General features: G+C 35.4%; 2 protein-coding genes across 4 annotated transcripts in view; both read right to left on the bottom strand.

The window, feature by feature from the left end:
- cubn (cubilin (intrinsic factor-cobalamin receptor)) overlaps positions 1-12,330 on the bottom strand; it is a 38,088-nt gene extending 25,758 nt beyond the window's left edge. The window contains exons 1-21 of one of the 2 annotated variants that reach the window (XM_058765019.1): positions 11,889-12,330; positions 11,477-11,606; positions 10,545-10,673; positions 10,335-10,436; positions 10,150-10,253; positions 9,928-10,054; positions 9,051-9,219; positions 8,724-8,855; positions 7,393-7,488; positions 6,090-6,214; positions 5,819-6,005; positions 5,619-5,737; positions 4,248-4,482; positions 3,671-3,852; positions 3,420-3,582; positions 2,389-2,579; positions 2,130-2,286; positions 1,626-1,804; positions 1,370-1,535; positions 334-559; positions 108-238 (exon numbers count right to left, since the gene is read on the bottom strand). In XM_058765019.1, the coding sequence (XP_058621002.1) occupies positions 108-238; positions 334-559; positions 1,370-1,535; positions 1,626-1,804; positions 2,130-2,286; positions 2,389-2,579; positions 3,420-3,582; positions 3,671-3,852; positions 4,248-4,482; positions 5,619-5,737; positions 5,819-6,005; positions 6,090-6,214; positions 7,393-7,488; positions 8,724-8,855; positions 9,051-9,219; positions 9,928-10,054; positions 10,150-10,253; positions 10,335-10,436; positions 10,545-10,673; positions 11,477-11,606; positions 11,889-11,995 (3,157 nt within the window). In that variant the 5' untranslated portion in view covers positions 11,996-12,330. Of the gene's footprint in view, positions 1-107; positions 239-333; positions 560-1,369; positions 1,536-1,625; positions 1,805-2,129; positions 2,287-2,388; positions 2,580-3,419; positions 3,583-3,670; positions 3,853-4,247; positions 4,483-5,618; positions 5,738-5,818; positions 6,006-6,089; positions 6,215-7,392; positions 7,489-8,723; positions 8,856-9,050; positions 9,220-9,927; positions 10,055-10,149; positions 10,254-10,334; positions 10,437-10,544; positions 10,674-11,476; positions 11,607-11,888 lie in introns of those variants that run through there. The other variant, XM_058765020.1, reaches the window with a different exon arrangement.
- A 113-nt stretch (positions 12,331-12,443) lies between these two features.
- On the bottom strand, positions 12,444-19,434 carry trdmt1 (tRNA aspartic acid methyltransferase 1). Of its 2 annotated transcripts, XM_058765022.1 has the most exons (10): positions 19,285-19,434; positions 18,884-18,993; positions 17,669-17,745; positions 15,936-16,007; positions 15,605-15,670; positions 14,767-14,836; positions 14,603-14,686; positions 14,222-14,529; positions 13,506-13,693; positions 12,444-12,683 (listed from the first exon to the last, which is right to left on the bottom strand). In XM_058765022.1, exons 1-10 carry the CDS (start codon positions 19,346-19,348, stop codon positions 12,580-12,582), a joined length of 1,143 nt encoding a protein of 380 aa, XP_058621005.1. In that variant the 5' UTR covers positions 19,349-19,434; the 3' UTR covers positions 12,444-12,579. The 2 variants fall into 2 exon arrangements, with proteins under 2 accessions (XP_058621005.1, XP_058621006.1); XM_058765023.1 differs by lacking the exons at positions 17,669-17,745; positions 19,285-19,434.
- Positions 19,435-20,033: the final 599 nt, after the last annotated feature.

Below are 20,033 nucleotides of genomic sequence, written 5' to 3'. Positions count from 1 at the left end.
GGGAACACGTTCACGATTTGTACTGAGGGGGGCCCGAGTGGGTATTCTGTCCAGGGGGCAAAGAAAACGTAGCGGCGCCCCTGCCAATTACTGCAATAAAATTATACCTGTGCTCGCATTGATGGAGACATATTCAGCAGAAAAGCCTTCCGCAGACAGACTGGAGTCAGAGACCAGCAGGACGGTCATCAGACTATCAGTGCTGGTTAGAGATGGAGGAACGGAGCGCCCACAGAACCTGAGCACAAAATAACCAACATTTTCCAACATAATCATTTACAAATCTATAATTAAGTGATGATTGTGGCCTAAATGCCAAATGTCTTGGTTTACCTGCCCATAAGAGCGCCAGTCAGCGCTGTGCCATTATCGTAGACATCCACATAATCGTATGCGCAGTTGGTGTGATACTCCAGGTTGAAGGTTGTGAATGACAGACGGATAAGGTTGCCAGGTTCAACGGAGATGTACCAGGTACAATTGGCTCCATGAGGGTAGTCAGTGGGATGTCCTGGGCTGGTGAATGAACCTGTTAGTTCTGTGAGAGTCTCTCCACAACCTGTAAAAATGAACACAAGTGTTGAAATCATTTGAAAATGCTTTAATCAATGGGGAGAGAGTATGTGCTGCATATTGTGGGAATCGAACCATGAACCTAAACAGTTTCCAGGCCAGATCTTTAACCAGTATTTCTCACCATCACTGGTCTACCAATATCGATTCATCAAATATTAGCATAAACACAGAAAGCTCAACTCAGTTGATTCCAATAAAGTTTGACATTAGCATGTTGCTAAGCTAACAACTAAATACTCAAATAAACATCATATTAGTCAACTTTTAAATCAGTTATCATTACTGAATGAAATATATTTATAATACAGTCATCAGCCATCTTGAACTAACTTTTCCACTAATTTATTGCATCTCAAAATAATGGTGGCAAAAATGTTTGTTTTTTACACAAAAACACACAGTATATAAAATACTATAAATACTACAGTTAAAACCTGTTAATTGTAAATTACATTGCCATATACGGTGAAAAACTGTAAAATCGCATTATTTATAATTTTACTGTAAAATACTGTGAAATGTATGGTTTTTGGAGATACCAGCTATGAATTATTAATTATATTTTGTTAATTATTTAAAATTTTGTTACCAGTAATGTACATTTGGGTATTTAGTGTTATTTAGTTAATGTTATAGCATTGTTATTAACTGCAAATTGAACAGAATATTTTTTACAGTGAACATTTTCCATGTTGCGAATGTGCCTGTTTGGTCTTGGTAGGCAGCTCACTACGTAGTATAATATATTTGAACAAGCTACTGTACATTTGAAAACAACAAAACAATAGTTCACCTTGCTCTGCAGATGCAAACTCAGCAGTGAAACCATGGTTGGAGACAGATGAATCGGTTTTGAAGCGGATGAACATGGACTTCTGGGTGGACTCCAGTATGGGAGGCATGTTAATTCCACAGTATCGACCAATCAGAGGGGAGTCTATGCTGGGACCATCTCTCACCTGAGTGAGTAAAGAGTGACGTTTCAGAAGAAATGTAAAGTATAATCTGTATGTTGGCTGAATAGGATTAGCACAATGCTAATGTTGTACCTCAACATAATCGAAGACACATGTGCTGCTTCCCTCAACGTCAAAGGTGAGGAAGTTGAGAGTGACCACATAGCCCTCGGGTTGGTTAATGACCCACTCGCACACTTTGTTGTGGGGATAGGGGTCAGGATGCAGGGGAGTTCGAATCTGACCGGTTCCAGAGAGGGTTCCTCCACAAGCTAGAGAAAACAGTTAAACTCTGAGATCACAAACTTTATATATCATACTAATATTAAATTATGTTCATCAAAGCTAAATTAGCTTTAACATATTTGGTATCCAATATTGTGTTTAATCTTAGAAAGGACACAGGAAACTTGTTAGGGGCTGTTCACACAGAATGTTGTTTTGCATTCCACAGTGCTGCTTTGTCATTGTTTTTCTATATAAACACGCATTAGATGGATGTGATTGAGTGTTGCACTGGAAGCAATGGAAGAAGTGAAATTTGGCATTCAGTTGGCATCATACGCTTTACATAAATAGGATCTTTCAGTATCTCACCAAGTTCATACATGGCCCTGAAGCCAGCACGGGACACAGAGCTGTCAGACTTGAAACGGATCCAGAGTCCATTAGTGATGGACAATATTGGTGCTGGCAGGGTGGTGCCGCAGTACTTCCCAATGAGTGGGTCGGTCTCACCCGTCCCGTCTCGAACCTAAAAGAGATTTGACTTGGTAATGCTACTGAAATGATGATGTTAAAAGATCAAAATGCTATTTACTTCTCCTGTCATCAACATTAATTACACAAATCATACCTCAACAAAATCAAAAACACAGCCACTATGAGTCTCCAGGTCCATGTGGGTGAAGTTAAGTGCCACTTGTTCACTACGTGGCATTCTGATTATATAAATGCACTGCCTATTGTGAGCATAGTTATTAGGCCAGTTAGGAGAGATGATGATGCCTTCTGTGTTTGTAAAGACGCCTCCGCAGCCCGGGTCAGCTGATGGCACAGAGTAAATTGCATTAAACAAGCAATTCATCCCAATATTGCAAGACTACTGGCTTTGCCCATTTGAACCCAGCGTTGATCCAAGCATCATGAGTTTACAACACTTGCAATGTGACTGCTCACTTTTAATGTATATAACTCCAATAAACTGTTTTATGAGCATTTGAAAGGACAGTATTCCACTGATGGATCTGTTAAAATTATCCATAATTTAGTTACTGGAATCACTGCTAATGCATTATGACTGCAAACAAGAAAATAGTGCTGTAACATTCAATTGTGTTCAGGAAACTGTTCACAAATGAGCAAAAGTGACAGTAAAGTATTTACAAAAGATTTCTATTTCAAACAAATGCTGTTCTTTTGAACTTTCTATTCATGAAAGAATCCTAAAAAAAAATGTATTACCGTTTCCACAAAAGTATTAAGCAGCTCAGTTGTTTTCAACATTATTAATAATAATAAGAAATGAGTCTTGAGCAGCAAATCAGCATATTAGAATGATTTCTAAAGGATCACGTGACACTGAAGACTGGCGTAATAATGCTGAAAATTCAACTTCACCACCACAAGAATAAATTATATTTTAAATCATATTAAAATTCATTTTAAAGTGTAATAATATTGCACAATATTACTGTTTTTACTGCATTTTTGATCATATAAATGCAGCGAAAAACATCCTTTCAGAAACATTCATTTGCCCATTAATGTAAAAAAAGAAAATCCAATCCAAACTTTTGAACTGTAGTGTACTGGTCTATTATCCTCCCTAAAATGTCCCATAATCCCTCTCTCTCTGTGTGTTTTGACAGCATGAGCTTTACTTACATGGTGAAGTAGTGTATGTAATGTGAAATCCCCGATCGCTGATGCTAAAATCAGAGTGAAAGTGGATCCAGGCAGATGGTCCTGTCGTCTGTAGAGGTGGTGGTGATGCTGTACTGCAGTATTTTCCCAGAACTGGGTCTTCTGGAAGCAGTCCGTCTCTGAGCTACAAAATAAAGCCGGAAATTAAAGCATTTTAACACATACGCACTGAAAACACTTTTAATGTGGCACCAAGATGCAACAAGCTTTACCTCCAGGTAGTCAAAGTTGCAGTTATCATGGTGCTCCAGACTGAGGGTGCCAAAAGCGAATGTGATGAGCAGACCAGGGTTCACATTGACCGTCCAGTAGCAGTCCCGGCTGGGTGGATAGTTACCTGGGTAACCAGGTGACTTGATGTCACCATATGTGTTGGTCAACTCCCCACCACACACTGGAAAAGAAATAAGTATTAAAATAAGATATAATTTATGCAAATTTAAATTTAAATAGTTGCTAATATCACAAGGGAAGCAATCCTTTGGACCAGTTTGGTGAATTTTCACAAGCAATCCACTAATTTCAATAGGAATTGAGAATTTTCACGTGAAAGCGATGACGTCAGGTAACGTTAGTGGGGTTTATTTTCTGCGTTCTATTCCAAACAAAATCGCTTTCGCAATGGGTTCAAGCTGTTCATGCGGATTCACCACATTCACCAAGAGATAGCTGCTTGGTAACTTCTGTGTGAGGTCATACATCGCTACACTATTGACAACAGACAATTTATGTTTTTTGCCTGAGAAATTTTGCTAATGTGGCTGCAAATTAAGGGCATTCTTGGTTTACCTGGTGCCTGCGATTGCCAGGCTACGGTGAAGCCGCGACCACTGACTGAATGGTCAGAGCGGAACCAGAAGTACAGAGAATTGTGGGAGCTGAAGAGTTCGGCTGGGGCGGCAGTGCCACAGTATTTCCCGATCATGAAAGCTGAGGCGCTCTCGCCATCATGGACCTGCAGGAAATCGAAGTTGCAGGAGGCGCTGTTCTCGATGTCAAAGAAAGGGAAGGTAATCCGCAGAATCTGAGAAGAACCACAAAACAGCATAAAACACAATGTTTACTTCCACAGATAACGCCATCCCATGCATTTAAAAATTGCAAAAAAAGGCCTTATAATACTGATGATATCTGATTATGCTGAGTTTAAAAAAATCAATAACTTTCCATCACTTACAGTTTTTCACAAAATTAAAATGAGTATTTTTCAAATTATAAATGTATCAGTCAAATGTAAAAAAAAAAAAAAAAAAAATTAAGAAATGTATCATTTAAAATCTTGAAAGAGTATGCTTATTTAAAATAATATAATCAAAGATAATAAATGTAATATTACACATATGAAAAATCACAGCGTTCTATTAAAAAAAATACACACACACACACACACATATACATATATATATATATATATATACACACACACACACTTTTTAGTTTTGTATTATTGTTGTGAAAAAGTTAAATGCAAAAAAAGAATATTTAAGAATAATTAGGCACTTTTTCCATCATCAGAAAAGGCCTAATATAATCTAATCTGACAAGCTCAAGATATCAATAAAAACTTGCCATTACATACATTGTTTTCACAAAATAAGTATTTTTCAAATTATGTTTATCTAAAAAGTATTCAAAATGTATAATTTAACTTACAATCTGCAAAGGAGTGGAAAAACGTGTTCAAATACTCCATTTAATGCCAAAGAACATTACATAAACACGAGTTTATGAACAAATGAGCTTTTTTCACTAAATCTGTAATTTTCTGTCACTGTTTGTTTGTTTGTAGTAAAACACCCACAGATGTAGCAGAAAACATCTGGGTCATATATGCATTTTCTTCCGTCACTGGTCATAAAATAATATCTTCAAAATCATTCATACATGTGAAAATCAGCTGAGAACCGAACAAATAGTAGTAAGCTGTTTGTCGGAGCAAGATATAATCATGTTTTTGTGTTAGTTTTTCTGATGATTAAGGGATAATACAAGACTTCTTTACCTTACAAATGGTTTGTTGAAAGCAAAAATTATATGAAATGCACATCAATTTTTTTGAAGCAGCACCCCAAAATTAGTTTGAAACCATTTTGGATTTCATTCCGCATATATGATGCAGGACTTGATTTTTAAAAAGGTCACTGATGTATCTTTACTAACCTTGCTGGGGTCGGTTCTGATGACCCACGCACAGCTGACCTGGTGATCATAATCGCCCGTTCCAGGATTCGTAGGGTAGCTGAATGTGCCAGCTGGACTTTCCAAAACTCCTCCACACTCTGACGCACATAAAAGTTCATGATGTTACTGTATAGATAAACACACACCATCACATTCATCACTTCTCCAATAACACACACCTTGCTGTGGAGTTTGACACTGCGGGCCCGTCCACTGGGAGGTGCAGGTACAGGTGTAGCCATTGATGCCGTCGGTGCACGTGCCTCCGTTCTGGCAGGGATTGCTAGAGCACTCGTTCACGTTCTGATCGCAATTCTGCCCTGCCCAGCCCGGGTCACAGCGACAGATGTAGCCAGTTGCTGTATTCTATGAAAAAAACATGCTGACTGCTGTAGTTTGATGGAAACAGAACAGAGAGGGGAAACTTCCTTATAAGAGATAAACACTTACCTCACACTGACCATTTACACAAGGATTACTAGTTCCACAGATGTCACTGATCTGAGTACAGCCCGTAGGTCCATAGCCATTACCCACATAACCAGGAGGACAGGTGCATGATGGGATAATACTTCCTGGAAGGAGAACAATTCATAATGAAATTCAGAGATCATTCTTCTACTCAGTTTTATTTTCCATCAATATGCAGATTTGCCAATGATAGCAAAGATGAGACAGTGCACATTAATGACAATAATTTAATGATTTTAAAATCAAACATACTGCCGAGGGAAATATGAAGAGAATAAAACAGTATATTAGACACATATTAACAACACGGTAATGTTTTTGAAGAAAAATCTAGAAAGAATATGATTTTTAAAATTATAGTCAAAGATACACAACATAATATTACAGATATGAACAACTACTAAAAATCACAGCATTTCATTAAAATATTGTTCAGGAAAAAATATTGCTTTTGCTATTTATATATATTATTTATTTTATTATTATTTTATTTTATTTTATTTTATTAAAACAAAGATAAATGAAAAAAATGGTTTATTGTTCACCATCCAAATTTTATTTATTAAACAAGCAAATTTAATAAGCATTTTAGTCTGAGTAAAACTGACTGGAATTAATGAATATGACAAAATATTGACAAAAATATAAACAGTATATAATGCACATTAGCAACACACTCATGTTTAAAAAAAAAACTAGAAAGAATATGATTATGAAGAATAAAATCAAAGATACACAACATAAACGTAATGTTACATATGAATAATTATTAAAATCCACAGCATTTTTGTTTTTTTAAAAGTGTACTTTTTCAGGAAAAAAATTGTTTGGTTTTATTTTCATGTGCTGGTTTTGTATTTTATGTTTTGAGTCTATACTTGTTCAAAATGTAAAATTATAAAGTTCATTTAAAAAAATAATAATAATAATTGGTTTGATTTTGCCATTTTTGGTTAACAAAGATGTTATTATCTAGAATTAGATGCTTTTAGTCACAGTAAAATTGACTGAAATGAATGAATATCACCAAATATTGATAAAATTAAAAGAATATTTCCATCAAAAGACAAACACTATGACTAAAACAAACAAACCTGTAAAAATGGACACATATAGCAACAATATCTTTTATATCAGGAGGTTACATCAAAACAATTAAAGTTTAACACCCTTTTTATTGATCCAGTTATAACATAAATGCTACTAGTCATGCGCTGCTGTAAAGAGTAACTACAGTAAAAGTGTGCAGTGATTGTGTGTGTGTGTGTGTGTGTGTGTGTACCTGGAGTAGAAGTACAGGTAGCCAGTGGATAACATCCTCCATTGTTGGTGGAGCAGATGTCAGCTTGAGTGCAAGTCTTCCCGTCTCCCTCATAGCCTAAGGACACACACATGGGGTCAGCAGTCTCATCTTACATTTAATGGCTATTTTAGCCTGATCATTTTAGTGCGTCTGGTCTTTCTCTGCAATCTAACAGACAATTGAGACTTGTAAAGCTGAATATATTAGCAGGACTCGCAGACAGAACTGTCCTCAGTGAACCCAGCTAATGGATCTCTTCACCTCTCTGAGCTTTCTATCTCCATCTCTCCCAGAGGGAATATAATGAAATTCAGATCACACAAGCATCTGTCTCTCCTTTGAAACATATTACAGTGAGCAAAAACCATGATTCAGCAGGATTTTATAGGCCAGCCTGTGCTGAAAACAGGACAGAGGACCAGCAAACATGTGAGATGTACTAAAAATATGCATTTTTCAATTTCCCAGCAATCTCCAGAGGGAAATTATGAACTAGAAATGATTCTGATTAAGATATTAAATGCATAGTTCACCCAAAACAAGTGAAATTTCAGAATGTTTCTCAAACAAAGCTATTGTACGGCTTGCCTTGGAATATAGCGAACAAGTCAATTGGACTAATTTTATGGTGGTTTTTGGAGATTGACAGGCCCAGTGCTCATTCATGGAAAAGGACAGACAAAATACTTGTCAAAAAAATACAAATTAAATACAAATTAAAAAAGTAATAAGGGTTTCAAAACAACATACTACCATTTAAAAATTTGGGGGCAGCAAGATTTAGTTTTTTTTTTTACAAGGATGCATTAAATTGATCAAAAGCGATAGTTACATTTATATTGTTTATATTGTTCAAACAAATGCAGTTTATATTTTTTTTTTATTTTACATTCTATTAATTAAAGTAAAAATATTTTACGTTTCCACAAAAATATGAAACAGCAAAACTATTTTCAGCAGTGATAATAATAAATATTTCTTGATCAGCAAATCAAAATATTAGAATGATTTCTGAAGGATCATGTGACAAATTCCTTTGCATCACAGCAATAAATTACATTTTAAAATATATTACATTACAATATAAAACAGTTCTAAATTATTATAATAATATTTCATAATATTACCGTTTTTGTTTTTTTGTTTTTGGCAGCCTTGGTGAATTTAAGAGACTTTAAAAACATTTAAAAATTTTACCAACCCCAAAATTTTGTACAGCACTGCACAAATTCTCATTTTTGGGTGAACTATTCTTGTTAAGACAACAGATCTTATTTTAAAGTGCATGAGAATCAGGATGTGAGCTAAACCTGGAGGACACTGGCCGCAGTGGAAGGAGCCCATGGTGTTGAGACAAGGTACCATGGGGGAAGTAGAACAGCCTCCATTGTTTGTGGCACATTCATTGACATCCTGGCAGCTGTAACCGTTACCCTGCCATCCTAGAGGAACCAAAACAATGAACTTCATGAAATAATGTTCTTATTAAGAAACTGTTAGGCTATTAAATGCCTTTAATGTAAATGCACCCAATAATCTTTTACATAAACTCTCTAAAAAAAGATAAATGATTGACATTATGGATATTGTGGCAATAATCATATGTGACGTGGCTCAGCTGGGCTGAGTGGTCTGACCTGCAGGACAGGCGCCGCAGTAGAAGGAGCCCAGAGTGTTGAAGCACTGCACAGGAGGGTTTGTGGAGCAGGGTTTGTTTGGGAGGCTGCACTCATCAATATCAGCTGTGCACGCTGATTCTCCGGGTGGAGACATCCAGCCAGCATCACATATACACTTATATTTGGGCTGAAAAGAGACATTAAAAAAGATGCATGTTGTTCCAAAGCTGTATGACTTTATTTGTTGTGAAGAACACAAAAGGAGACGTTAAGCAGAATGTTCACGCTGCTCTTTCCACAACAATATTAAGCAGCACAACTGTTTTAAACATTGATAATAAGAAATGTTTCCTGATCAGAAAATCAGCTGATTTCTGAAGGATCATGTGGCACTGAAGACTGGAGTAATGATGATGAAAATTCAGCAATGTATCATACGAATAAATTACATTTTAGAATACATTAAAATTGAAAACAGTTATTGCTTTTCATCTGCTTTTATCTTTAATGGATCATGATAAAATCACATGGAATGATAAGGGGTCAATGCCTTAAATTTTGGCATATTTACCACACAAAGCTATTTTATGACTCTAGAAGAGTTGGAATATAGTTGTATCTACCACTTTAAATGATACTTTTATGACACTATCGCATTTATTTTGAAGCTTAAAGGACCTCGTTAGGATGAGTAAAATATTCTAAAATTTCTTGTTTTTTGTTCTATGGAAAAAAAAGTGTTAACAGGTATGACATGAGGGTACAGTACATTCAGAATATTCGTTTTGGGGTGAACTACAGTTTTTCACTGTCCAAAAATTGACCAATAAGTAGTTACATCCAAATGCATGTGGAAAACTGAGAATAAATAAAAATACACATAATTTTCAATCACCTCATTGGGATTGACTCTGTCTGAATCGATGCACAAGCCGTGAACACACAGATCCTGACTTCCGCCTGCACAGTCATCATAGCGAGATGTACAGTGTGGACCGTACCATTCTGGAGTGCAGGTACAACTGATAAACAAAAGAAAAATATGAACATAAAAATATGTTAAAATATGTCACATAAACACTAAAAACCCCACACAAGAGAAATAATGGAGGATTACGTGTAAGATCCGGGTGTGTTCACACATGTGGCCCCATTCTGACAGCCCAGCGGAGTTCCAGCTAACACCTGACACTCATTCACATCCACTGCACATGTGGGACCCTGTAGAGAGATTGAACCAAGTGGCAATCAGAATGACATATGAACAGGACAGAAGGACAGATGGATGTCTGAGTGACTGACCTGCCATTTGTCAGGACAAAGGCAATGAAATGCGTCTAACAAGTTCAAGCAGGTTCCTGCGTTCTGACATGGATTGCTGCTGCATGTCTTCCGCTGTACTGTCTATGAAATACAGAATGTCATTAAAGATTAAATCATAATGGCTGAAATGGAAGGCCTTTAATCATATGAGCAATAAGCCTCGAGTGAAATCTATGATTACAGTGATACCTGTTCTATTGTCTGAACTTTTGTCTCAAGTGTTGTCACTCTGGTGTTGAGCTGATTGAGCTGGTTCGTAATATCCGGAGAAGGGCCACTGTTCTTTATAGTATCGATGTCATCTTTGTTAATTTTGATCTGGAACAGAATTGATTAAAAGTTTATTAAAACTTTACTCAGTTTCAAAGTGCTTCAATAACACAGACAAAATGCTTTATCTGTGCTTACTAGAATAAAGAACATTTTATGTAAATAGATTAAAACTAAATTAAACGCAATTATAGAATGAAATTAAATTAAACAAAATGCACACAAAAAGAAACAAAACAAAAAATAATACAAGTCAAAATAAAACAACAAAACAAAAACAATTAAATCAAACCTAAATAAAATGCACACAAAAAGACAAGTAAAAATAAACAAAAAAACAAAATGAAATAAAATGCAACACAACCAAAGAACACAATTTAGTTAGCAAAATGCTAAATTAGACAAAATTCTTGCTCTGAGCTGATTAGAATAAAGAAAATGTAATGCAAATTAAATAAATCAAAATTAAACACAATCATGGAATGATATGAAACTAAACAAAATGCACACAAAAAGAAACAAAACAAAAGTCAAAATAAAACAACACATCAAACCTAAACAAAATTCACACAAATAAGACAATGAAACAAACCAAGTAAAAATAAACAAAAAACAATAAAACAAAACAGAATAAAGAGAGACAGCCAAAGTAAAAATGAAATCAACAAAACAAAATAATAAACCCTACAGATATTCTGGATTTTTTTTTTTTTTTTAATCAAATCCTCATCTCACCTCATCAAATTCTCATTTCCTGACATCACAATATAAGCCTTGCAATTATTAGCTCTAATATGAGCCATATTTTACTCAGAAAAAAGATGTTTCAGTCAAACTCATCATGAACTCACCTGATTCATCTGCTGGATGAGGTCCTCGGCCCCCAACTTCACACTTCCCGACCCTGAGGTTGTGAAGCGAATGTCTTTGTTGTAGCCAGCAGAGAATGTGAGGTGACCATTTTCTGAGATCATACGAGGCCTGCAAATCAATCACCAGGTAACTTTGTAGGACATGTTTAATTTCTAACTTGCAGTACAATTAATAACCTTTGTTTAAAAGCAATCTATATGGTTCAATAATATCATCCGTTTCATGTTAAAATCTTCACAAAATTATAGTGGCAGCAGGGAAAACTCAAACAAACCCCATCCAAGCATTTGAAACTATGAGAACTGATCTATTCAAATTTCAAGTGGTTTCAAACATGGCAATGTATCAATCTTTCAAGCAAACATAAAATAACTCATTTAAAATACATACTGGTCAGTGCTGATGTCCCTTTTTTGCCTGTTGTTAGATTTACCACCATGGTCACACTGCAGTCCAGAGAGGAAGAGTAGAAAGACTAAGCTCAGTGTCCGAGCCATGCTGAGAGAACTCGTCCCAGGACACTCATCAGACACTGTACTGTACCTTCACACCTAAACCTGCCTAAAACACAAGCAGCCGGAGATGCACTTTGGACCAAAGGAGTCTTAACACCACTGCATTTCCTAAAATCACTCATAAAGAACATGTAACTGTCTTGAGGGCATTTAACTCAGCTGCATGCAAGTGATTTGACTTTATTGGGCAAGTGTCAGTGGCTGTCACATGTTTTTTGGAGATCAGTAACCAAAGTTAAGACTGAAACTGCTGCTTAGGGCTCATTCTCTGAATATGAACAGCTTCACAGTAAATTATCCAGAAAGCAGATATAATGCTATTTAAAACACATTTTAATCTATACTTCCACTGATCTGTTGTCTTTGTGTAATCAAATGAAGGAAAATATGTAATTTCACACACTTCGTGACAATAATAAAAAAACAAATGTTCAGTAAAAATAACATTTTATTTATTAATAAAGAAATTCATAGAAAAAAAACACACACATTAAAAAAGATATTATATATACACTATGCATAAATTTTCCCTGTACACGGTTGTTTTCTTTCAGTCCATGTAATATCTATTTTGAGATCATGAGACGTATAAGATGTGAAACCACAAGGACGTTCAGGCTGTTTCCCAGCACACGGTACTGCTGCTTAACGGAAATGTGCTTTGGAAATGCTGAAACACACAAAATATTAAAAAAAACACAGATTTAAACACAAAATATAAAAAAATGGGTTATGCACAAACAACATGAGGGCCAGTGAAAGACATTTCATAGACAACTACAATAATATAATATTTAAATTTAAATTTAGTCAATTTAGCATACGCGTTTATCCAAAGCTTCCAAACGAGGACAATGGAAGTAATCAAAATCAACAAAAGAGCAATGATATACAAGTGCTACAGTAGCAGTACACGTAGCAATATAATTTTTTTTAATTATATAATAAATAAAAAGAAAACAGATAGAATAGAAAAAGAATAGAGCAAGCTAGTGTTGTTTTCTTTTAAAAACAACAACAAAAACTAAGCAGTTAGTAAATGAATAGAGTGCAAGTCTTTTTTTTTTTTAGAATAGAGAGTGCTAGAGTTAGAGGGTCAAATAAAGATGGAAGAGATGTGTTTTTAGCCGATCATTTATTTCACTAAATGCTCAGTACTCCCTTAAAACGCCCCATGCCAAAAAAACTGACTGAATTCTTGACTATTGTATGGTAAAATGCTTTTTGCAGCTGTTTTTAAGTTGAATCGAAACCTGTAACAGCTTATTATCTGCACAGAAGCCAAGAGTGAATAATGGGAAGTTATTTATTAACCTTTTCACAGTCCAGTGGAATGACAAAGTGGACTTTAAAGCTAATGTTGCTGAAATATTACATCATAAAAGGACATCTATGCATATCTGTTTATATTAATGTTAAGTCTGAGAAGATTTCTGTTAATTCATGTGATTTTATTGTGTGCTGTGAGGGGTGAATGGGGTCAAAGTCTTACTGAAATCTGCAGGAAAGCCCATGAGGTTGGCAATCTCTCTGGGTGTGAAGTATCTCAGCTTTAACTGAAGAAGCTGCTTTAGTTTATCTTCTTCAGAAAGCAGCTCCAGGTTCTTAAACACACTCTCAAGCTCCACATCCACACAGGACTGCAGGACAGAGCCCGTGCCCTCCACATAGTGACCATAACTACACAGAAACAATCAACGGTTAGCTGGGGAATCATTTTAAATATTGTAAAACATGTTAAATAGTACACTCCTATTGGTGGAATTTAGTAAATTTAGTATATATTAAATAAATTTAACATTTTTCCTCATTATATCTGCATTTACATTTATATAAAAATATTTTAATGAAGATAAACTTCAAACTTAAAATATAATTTTTATATGTATTTAATTGCTATATAATAATTATGATGTAAAAAATATATATATATATATAATTTATATATACATATCCTTTTTATAAAATACAGTTAATTTATGAATAAAATAAATTAAGTATATATCATAATATATACAGTATAATATGGTAAGGCACACACCCTATGTTAAAAAAAACAAAACAAATAATAATAAAATTAAACATTAAGTTAAATATAAAAATATAAATTTATATATTTTTCTTTTCTTATAGAATATATAAATAAATGTATAAATAAAATAAATTAAGTATTCATCATAATACAAACTAATATGGTAAGGGACACACCCTTTAGTGAAGCAGACTGATCTCCTGCTGCTGGGCTGCACTACATCCATCAGTATAGCGTATCTGAGCAGGGTTTTGGAGGACAGCAGGTATTGATCCATGTCGTCTTCATCCTCCTGCAGGAAGTCCTGCAGCCTCCGAACTGTTTCCTGACTGTCCTGGATCCTCTTCCTTTCCAACTCTTGTTCTGTCTCCAGCTTAAAAACGATCGTCCCGTTCTTTTCTCTCTCACACTCAGATGTTGTAGGATGATTGTGTGGAACAGTGAAACTGTCTGGTGATTCAGACATGGGGATGCCCTCCACAATCTGCCAATGGAAGAAATGTTTTGGCATTCAATAGCAACTGCATTAGTTAGAACAGATCTAAACAGAAAAGTACCTCTGCTGAAGTCGAGAATGAGAAGGATCCCGGTGGTCTCTTTGCAATGAGGAAGTATCTGAGCCTAGAGTTTGGTATCCCAAGCTGTGGCAATAAAAACCATCACGAAAACAAGACTGGGATACAGTTTCTGAGATTTTTAAGAGATGAAGAGACATGCTTACAGATGATGGTGAGATCAGAAACTCCTGAAAGCTGTAGTCACACTCTCTCAATGTCTTAAGCAGAGCATCCCTGTAAATTAAAAGACCAAAACAGCTCAGTTATGCTTTTTGATACGAACTAAAAATTGGCTCTGATGGTTCCATAAAGAACCTATAACATCCATGGAAACTTTAAAGGGATAGTTCACCCAAGAAACGAAAATTCTGTCATCAAATACCACTTGTTCCAAACCTGTATGAGTTTCATTCTTCTGAAAAACACAAAAGAAGATATTTTGAAGAATGTTCATAACCAAACAGCTGACAGTAGCCATTGACTTCCACAGTATTTTATTACATACTATGAAAGTCAATGGCTACCGTCAACTGTTTGGTTACCAACATTTCTCAAAATACCTTCTTTGTGTTCAACAGCTGAAAGAAATTCATACAAGTTTGGAACAATTTGAGGGGGAGTAAATGATAGAATTTTCATATCCCTGTAAGGTTCTTTGTCGTGGAAAAAAATGTTCTTTGGTTCATTAATCTGTTCTAAAATTATTATTTTAAGAACTCTTCACTGAAAGGTTCTCAGAAATAGTTCTTCTATGGCATCATTGCAAAAACCCACTTTTGGAACCTTTATTTTTAAGAGTGTAAGACCAATTTTAAGGTAAAGTTTTACTTCTTTCATTGTTTAAAAACTTTGATCCATCTCAGTTCAATGTGCAGAGACAGCTATAAGACTCTTTTTAGCACAAACAATGGTGACAGAAACACAGAGGGAAAACCAATGACCCCATTGGCTCATAGCCATGTAACTATGGTGATTTCAAGGCTCCTGTGCCGCGCTGGTTACCTTGCAGCAGAGGTCTCAAAGCCCTTCACATTCTCCAGCAGAATGAAGCGTGGCCGCTTGCTGAGCCTGCAGGGATGAAGAGAGGTACATTCTTTCACAATCACGAGAAGGGCAAATGGAGAGGGAGAGAGAGGAAGCTTCTTTGTCCTTTCATCAGACATGAATTAATAATGTCAGAGGTGCAAAAATACTGTAAAATGTACACTGCCAGGAAATTTGGCTTGTTCATAGGAAGTAATATTAAGAAAGAGAGCAAACTCAAATTTGGAAATCAACATCGTAGAAATAATGTTTAAGTGACTTAAAAAGAGCACAGATTGATCAGTTGGACCTTGGCAGAAGCTCCAGGATATAGAGGAAGCTCTTTGTTCTGGGGTCAGCAACATCTCCCTGTAAACCAATCCTGTTGAGAAACACACATTAGCTTTAGTCAACCAATTTAGCAGCCTTTTCCATGTTACAAACGTCTGGGGTTGGTAGGATTTTTAAATGTTTAAAAGTCTATTATGCATTTATTTGGTCAAAAATATAGTTAAACCTGTAATATATGTGAAAGAGTGCGTAAAAAGATTGTGGAATACTTTAAAAACAACATTCCTCAATGTCAAACTGCAAAGGCTTTGCTAATCTCATCATCTACAGTGCATAATATCATCAAAAGATTCAGAGAAACTGGAGAAATCTCTGTGCATAAGGGACAAGCCCGAAGACCTTTGTTGGATGCCCGTAGTCTTCGGGCCCTCAGACGACACTGCATCACTCACGGCATGATTCTGTCATTGACATTACTAAATGGGCCCAGGAATACTTCCAGAAACCACTGTCGGTAAACACAATCCGCCGTACCATCTGCAGATGCCAACTAAAGCTCTATCATGCAAAAAGGAAGCCATATGTGAACATGGGCCAGAAGCTCTGTCATGTCCTGTGGGCCAAGGCTCATTTAAAATGGACTGTTTCCAAGTGGAAAAGTGTTCTATGGTCAGACGAGTCCAAATTTGACATTCTTGTTGGAAATCACGGACACCGTGTCCTCCGGGCTAAAGAGGAAGGAGACCTTCCAACTTGTTATCAGCGTTCAGTTCAAAAGCCAGCATCTCTGATGGTATGGGGGTGCATAAGTGCATACGGTATGGGCAGCTTGCATGTTTTAGAAGGCACTATGAATGCTGAAAGGTATATAAAGGTTTTAGAGCAACATATGCTCCCCTCCAGATGACGCCTATTTCAGGGAAGGCTTTGTGTATTTCAGCAGGACAATGCAAAACCACATACTGCAGCTATTACAACAGCATGGCTTCGTAGTAGAAGTGTCCGGGTGCTGAATTGGCCGGGTGCAGATCTTTCACCTATAGAGAACATTTGGCGCATCATTAAATGAAAAATACGTCAAAGACGACCACGAACTCTTCAGCAGCTGGAAACCTATATCAGGCAAGAATGGGACCAAATTCCAACACCAAAACTCCAGAAACTCATAACCTTGATGCCCAGACATCTTCAAACTGTTTTAAAAAGAAGAGGAAATGCTACACCATGGTAAACATGCCCCCGTCCCAACTATTTTGAGACCTGTAGCAGGCATCAAATTTGAAATGATGTGCATAAAATTGTAAAATTTCTCAGTTTAAACATTTGTTGTTATCTATATTCTATTGTGAATAAAATACTGGCTCATGTGATTTGAAATTCTTTTAGTTTTCACTTCATTCCAATTTAAAAAACATCCCATTTCCGGAGTTCGGGTTGTAATATGCTGACTTGCTACTCAAGTAACATTTGTTATTATCATCAATGTTCAATGTTGTGCTGCTTAATATTTTTGTGGAAACTGTCATTTTCAGGTGTTCAAGATTTATTTGAAATATAATGCTTTCATAACATTATAAATGTCTATATTGTTACTTTTGATCAATATCACTGCTAAATAAAAGTATAAATTCCTTTCTTTCAAAAATAATAAAAAAAAAAAAAGTCATACAATTTGAAACATGCAGGCAAAAAAAAAAAATATTGTTTAGTGTGAACTACTTCTTTAATTCACAAGAAAAACATGCTGATCACCTGGTGAACGGCTGACATGGTGGGCTCATCAAAATCACGTCAAAGTTCAGTTTGTCAAAATCCTGTAACGTCATTCCCTGGCACACAAAACCAAAAGAACTACTATTAAACAACTATACTTAAAAAATAAAGAAATAACGGTAACACTTTACAATAAGGTGTCATTTGTCAATATTAGTTAATGTATTAACTAACATGAACAAACATTCAACAATGCATTTATTACACTATTCATTATTCTTTGTTAATGTTAGTTAATGAAAATATAGTTGTTCATTGTTTATTCATGTTAGTTCACAGTGCATTAACTAATGTTAACAAACACAACTTGTGATTTTAATTATGCATTAGTAAATGCTGAAATTAATATTAACTAAGATTAATAAATGCTGTAGAAGTATTGTTCATTCTTAGTTCATGTTTACTAATGTTGTTAACTAATGTTAACTAATGAACCTTATTGTAAAGTGTTACCGAAATAACTAATTCAATAAATGACTGCTCTCCAAAACAAAGCAAAAAAACATAACCTACTATTAAAAATCACACTTAGAACAATTTACATATCGAAATACACAACGTTATAAAGCTAAAATATTAAGTTATTTAAGACTTGATCTGAAAACATTCTTATACATTAAAAATATATATTTATATTTACAAAGACAAATTACTCAACAATAATGCCATTTAAATATCGAATCCATCTTTATTATCACTCTTTAAACCTCCATCCATTGTTGCAAGCATTGTTTTATATTCTCACGAATTGAGGCCAGTGGCAGGTACATCATTACCATGCTGACGAAGCACAGAACCTTTAACCACCACAAAAACCACTCAGTTACACTTTTACCTCCTATTGCTTTTAAAAACGCAGTCATGAGACTATGTGCTGGTAGAATTAACCAAGAAACATAATTTTAAGGATGTTACAAAAGAGACATGTTGTTATGAATGCAATAAATCAGTTAAATAAGACATAATATTGCTTACACAATCTGCTTGAGTTGCAGAAAGGTCAATAATCTGATATAACTCCAAGCAAAAATGCAAAAGAAGCCAGTCATAATTATCTTACTTTTTAGATTATGTATATTGTCGTCTGTATACATTTGCAAAATGGGAGCCGCTTAGTGTATTGTGAATGCGTTCAAACTAAATGTGTCTAATCGTTTACATAACTAATTAAGATTCATGAGGACAAGCACTGACCTCGATAGTTTTTGGCAGGAGTGGGGTATTGGGGAAGTTGTGTTTGTAGATTTCATTAGCTGTTGTGTTGACATCCACAGCAGCAACAACTTCAGCAGGAACTGAGCTCTCTGAAAGAAACGCACACATTTCAACTAATTCAACTATTGAGAAATTAGCTAGTCTTCACAACACAACAAATTTACTTTTTCTCAGTCTGTGAATGTCATATTTTGTTTATGAAGAAAACGCATTGCAAATGTACAGTAAGGGAACAGTGACACCTGTGGGGATCATACAACAACAGAAAGTCAAACACCACCAGCATGTCAATCATTTTCTAGACACCTAGAGCCTCTGCAACTGATCCTGTGTCAGTCATGTTATCAATAATCGCTACAAATTTAGACCAAATGACGTACCCTTTAAAGCATAATGCATCCCTCCTATTCCGCTGTATAACTCCAGAACACGGAGTGGCTCCATCTTTTACTGCTGATTAATGTTTATGATATTTTGACAGCGTCTCAAGCATGCCACATGTGTGCGCTCCCGAACATGACCCTCTAGAAACAAGTGCATTGACGAAGCGTTCCGCTTTACTTTTCTTTCTCTTATTTTATTCTTATTGTTCCTAAAATTAAATTAAATAATAATTATTATTATTTGCTTTTAAAATAGTAACAGTAGATGACATTACCTTCAAAAAAAATATGTTTGTTTGCATGTTATCTTGTCAGTAGATTTTACTTAACTAAAAATATACAAATATTGTATAAATTGTATATTATTTTGTAAAATATAACACACACACACACACACACACACACACACATACTTCTGGTTTGCTATCCTTGTGGGGACTCTCCATAGGCGTAATGCTTTTTCTACTGTACAGACCGTATATTCTATTGCCCTTCACCAACCCTACACCTAAACCTACCCCTTACAGGAAATTTTCTGCATTTTTAGATTTTCAAAAAAACTTCATTTTGTATGATTTATTAGCTTGTTTACCCGTGGGGACCTCAATTTAGGTCCCCACCGTGACACGAGTCAACATGAGTCTGTGTGTATTCAGGTTTAAGTCCCCACCTGAATAGAAAAAAAAGGTACACATATATATTATATATATTATACATATGTGTATGTGTGTGTGTGTGTGTGTGTG

This window comes from Onychostoma macrolepis, chromosome 24 (assembly GCF_012432095.1).
Source record: "Onychostoma macrolepis isolate SWU-2019 chromosome 24, ASM1243209v1, whole genome shotgun sequence".
Lineage (NCBI taxonomy): Eukaryota > Metazoa > Chordata > Actinopteri > Cypriniformes > Cyprinidae > Onychostoma > Onychostoma macrolepis.
This window is presented reverse-complemented; position numbering and strand designations above follow the sequence as displayed.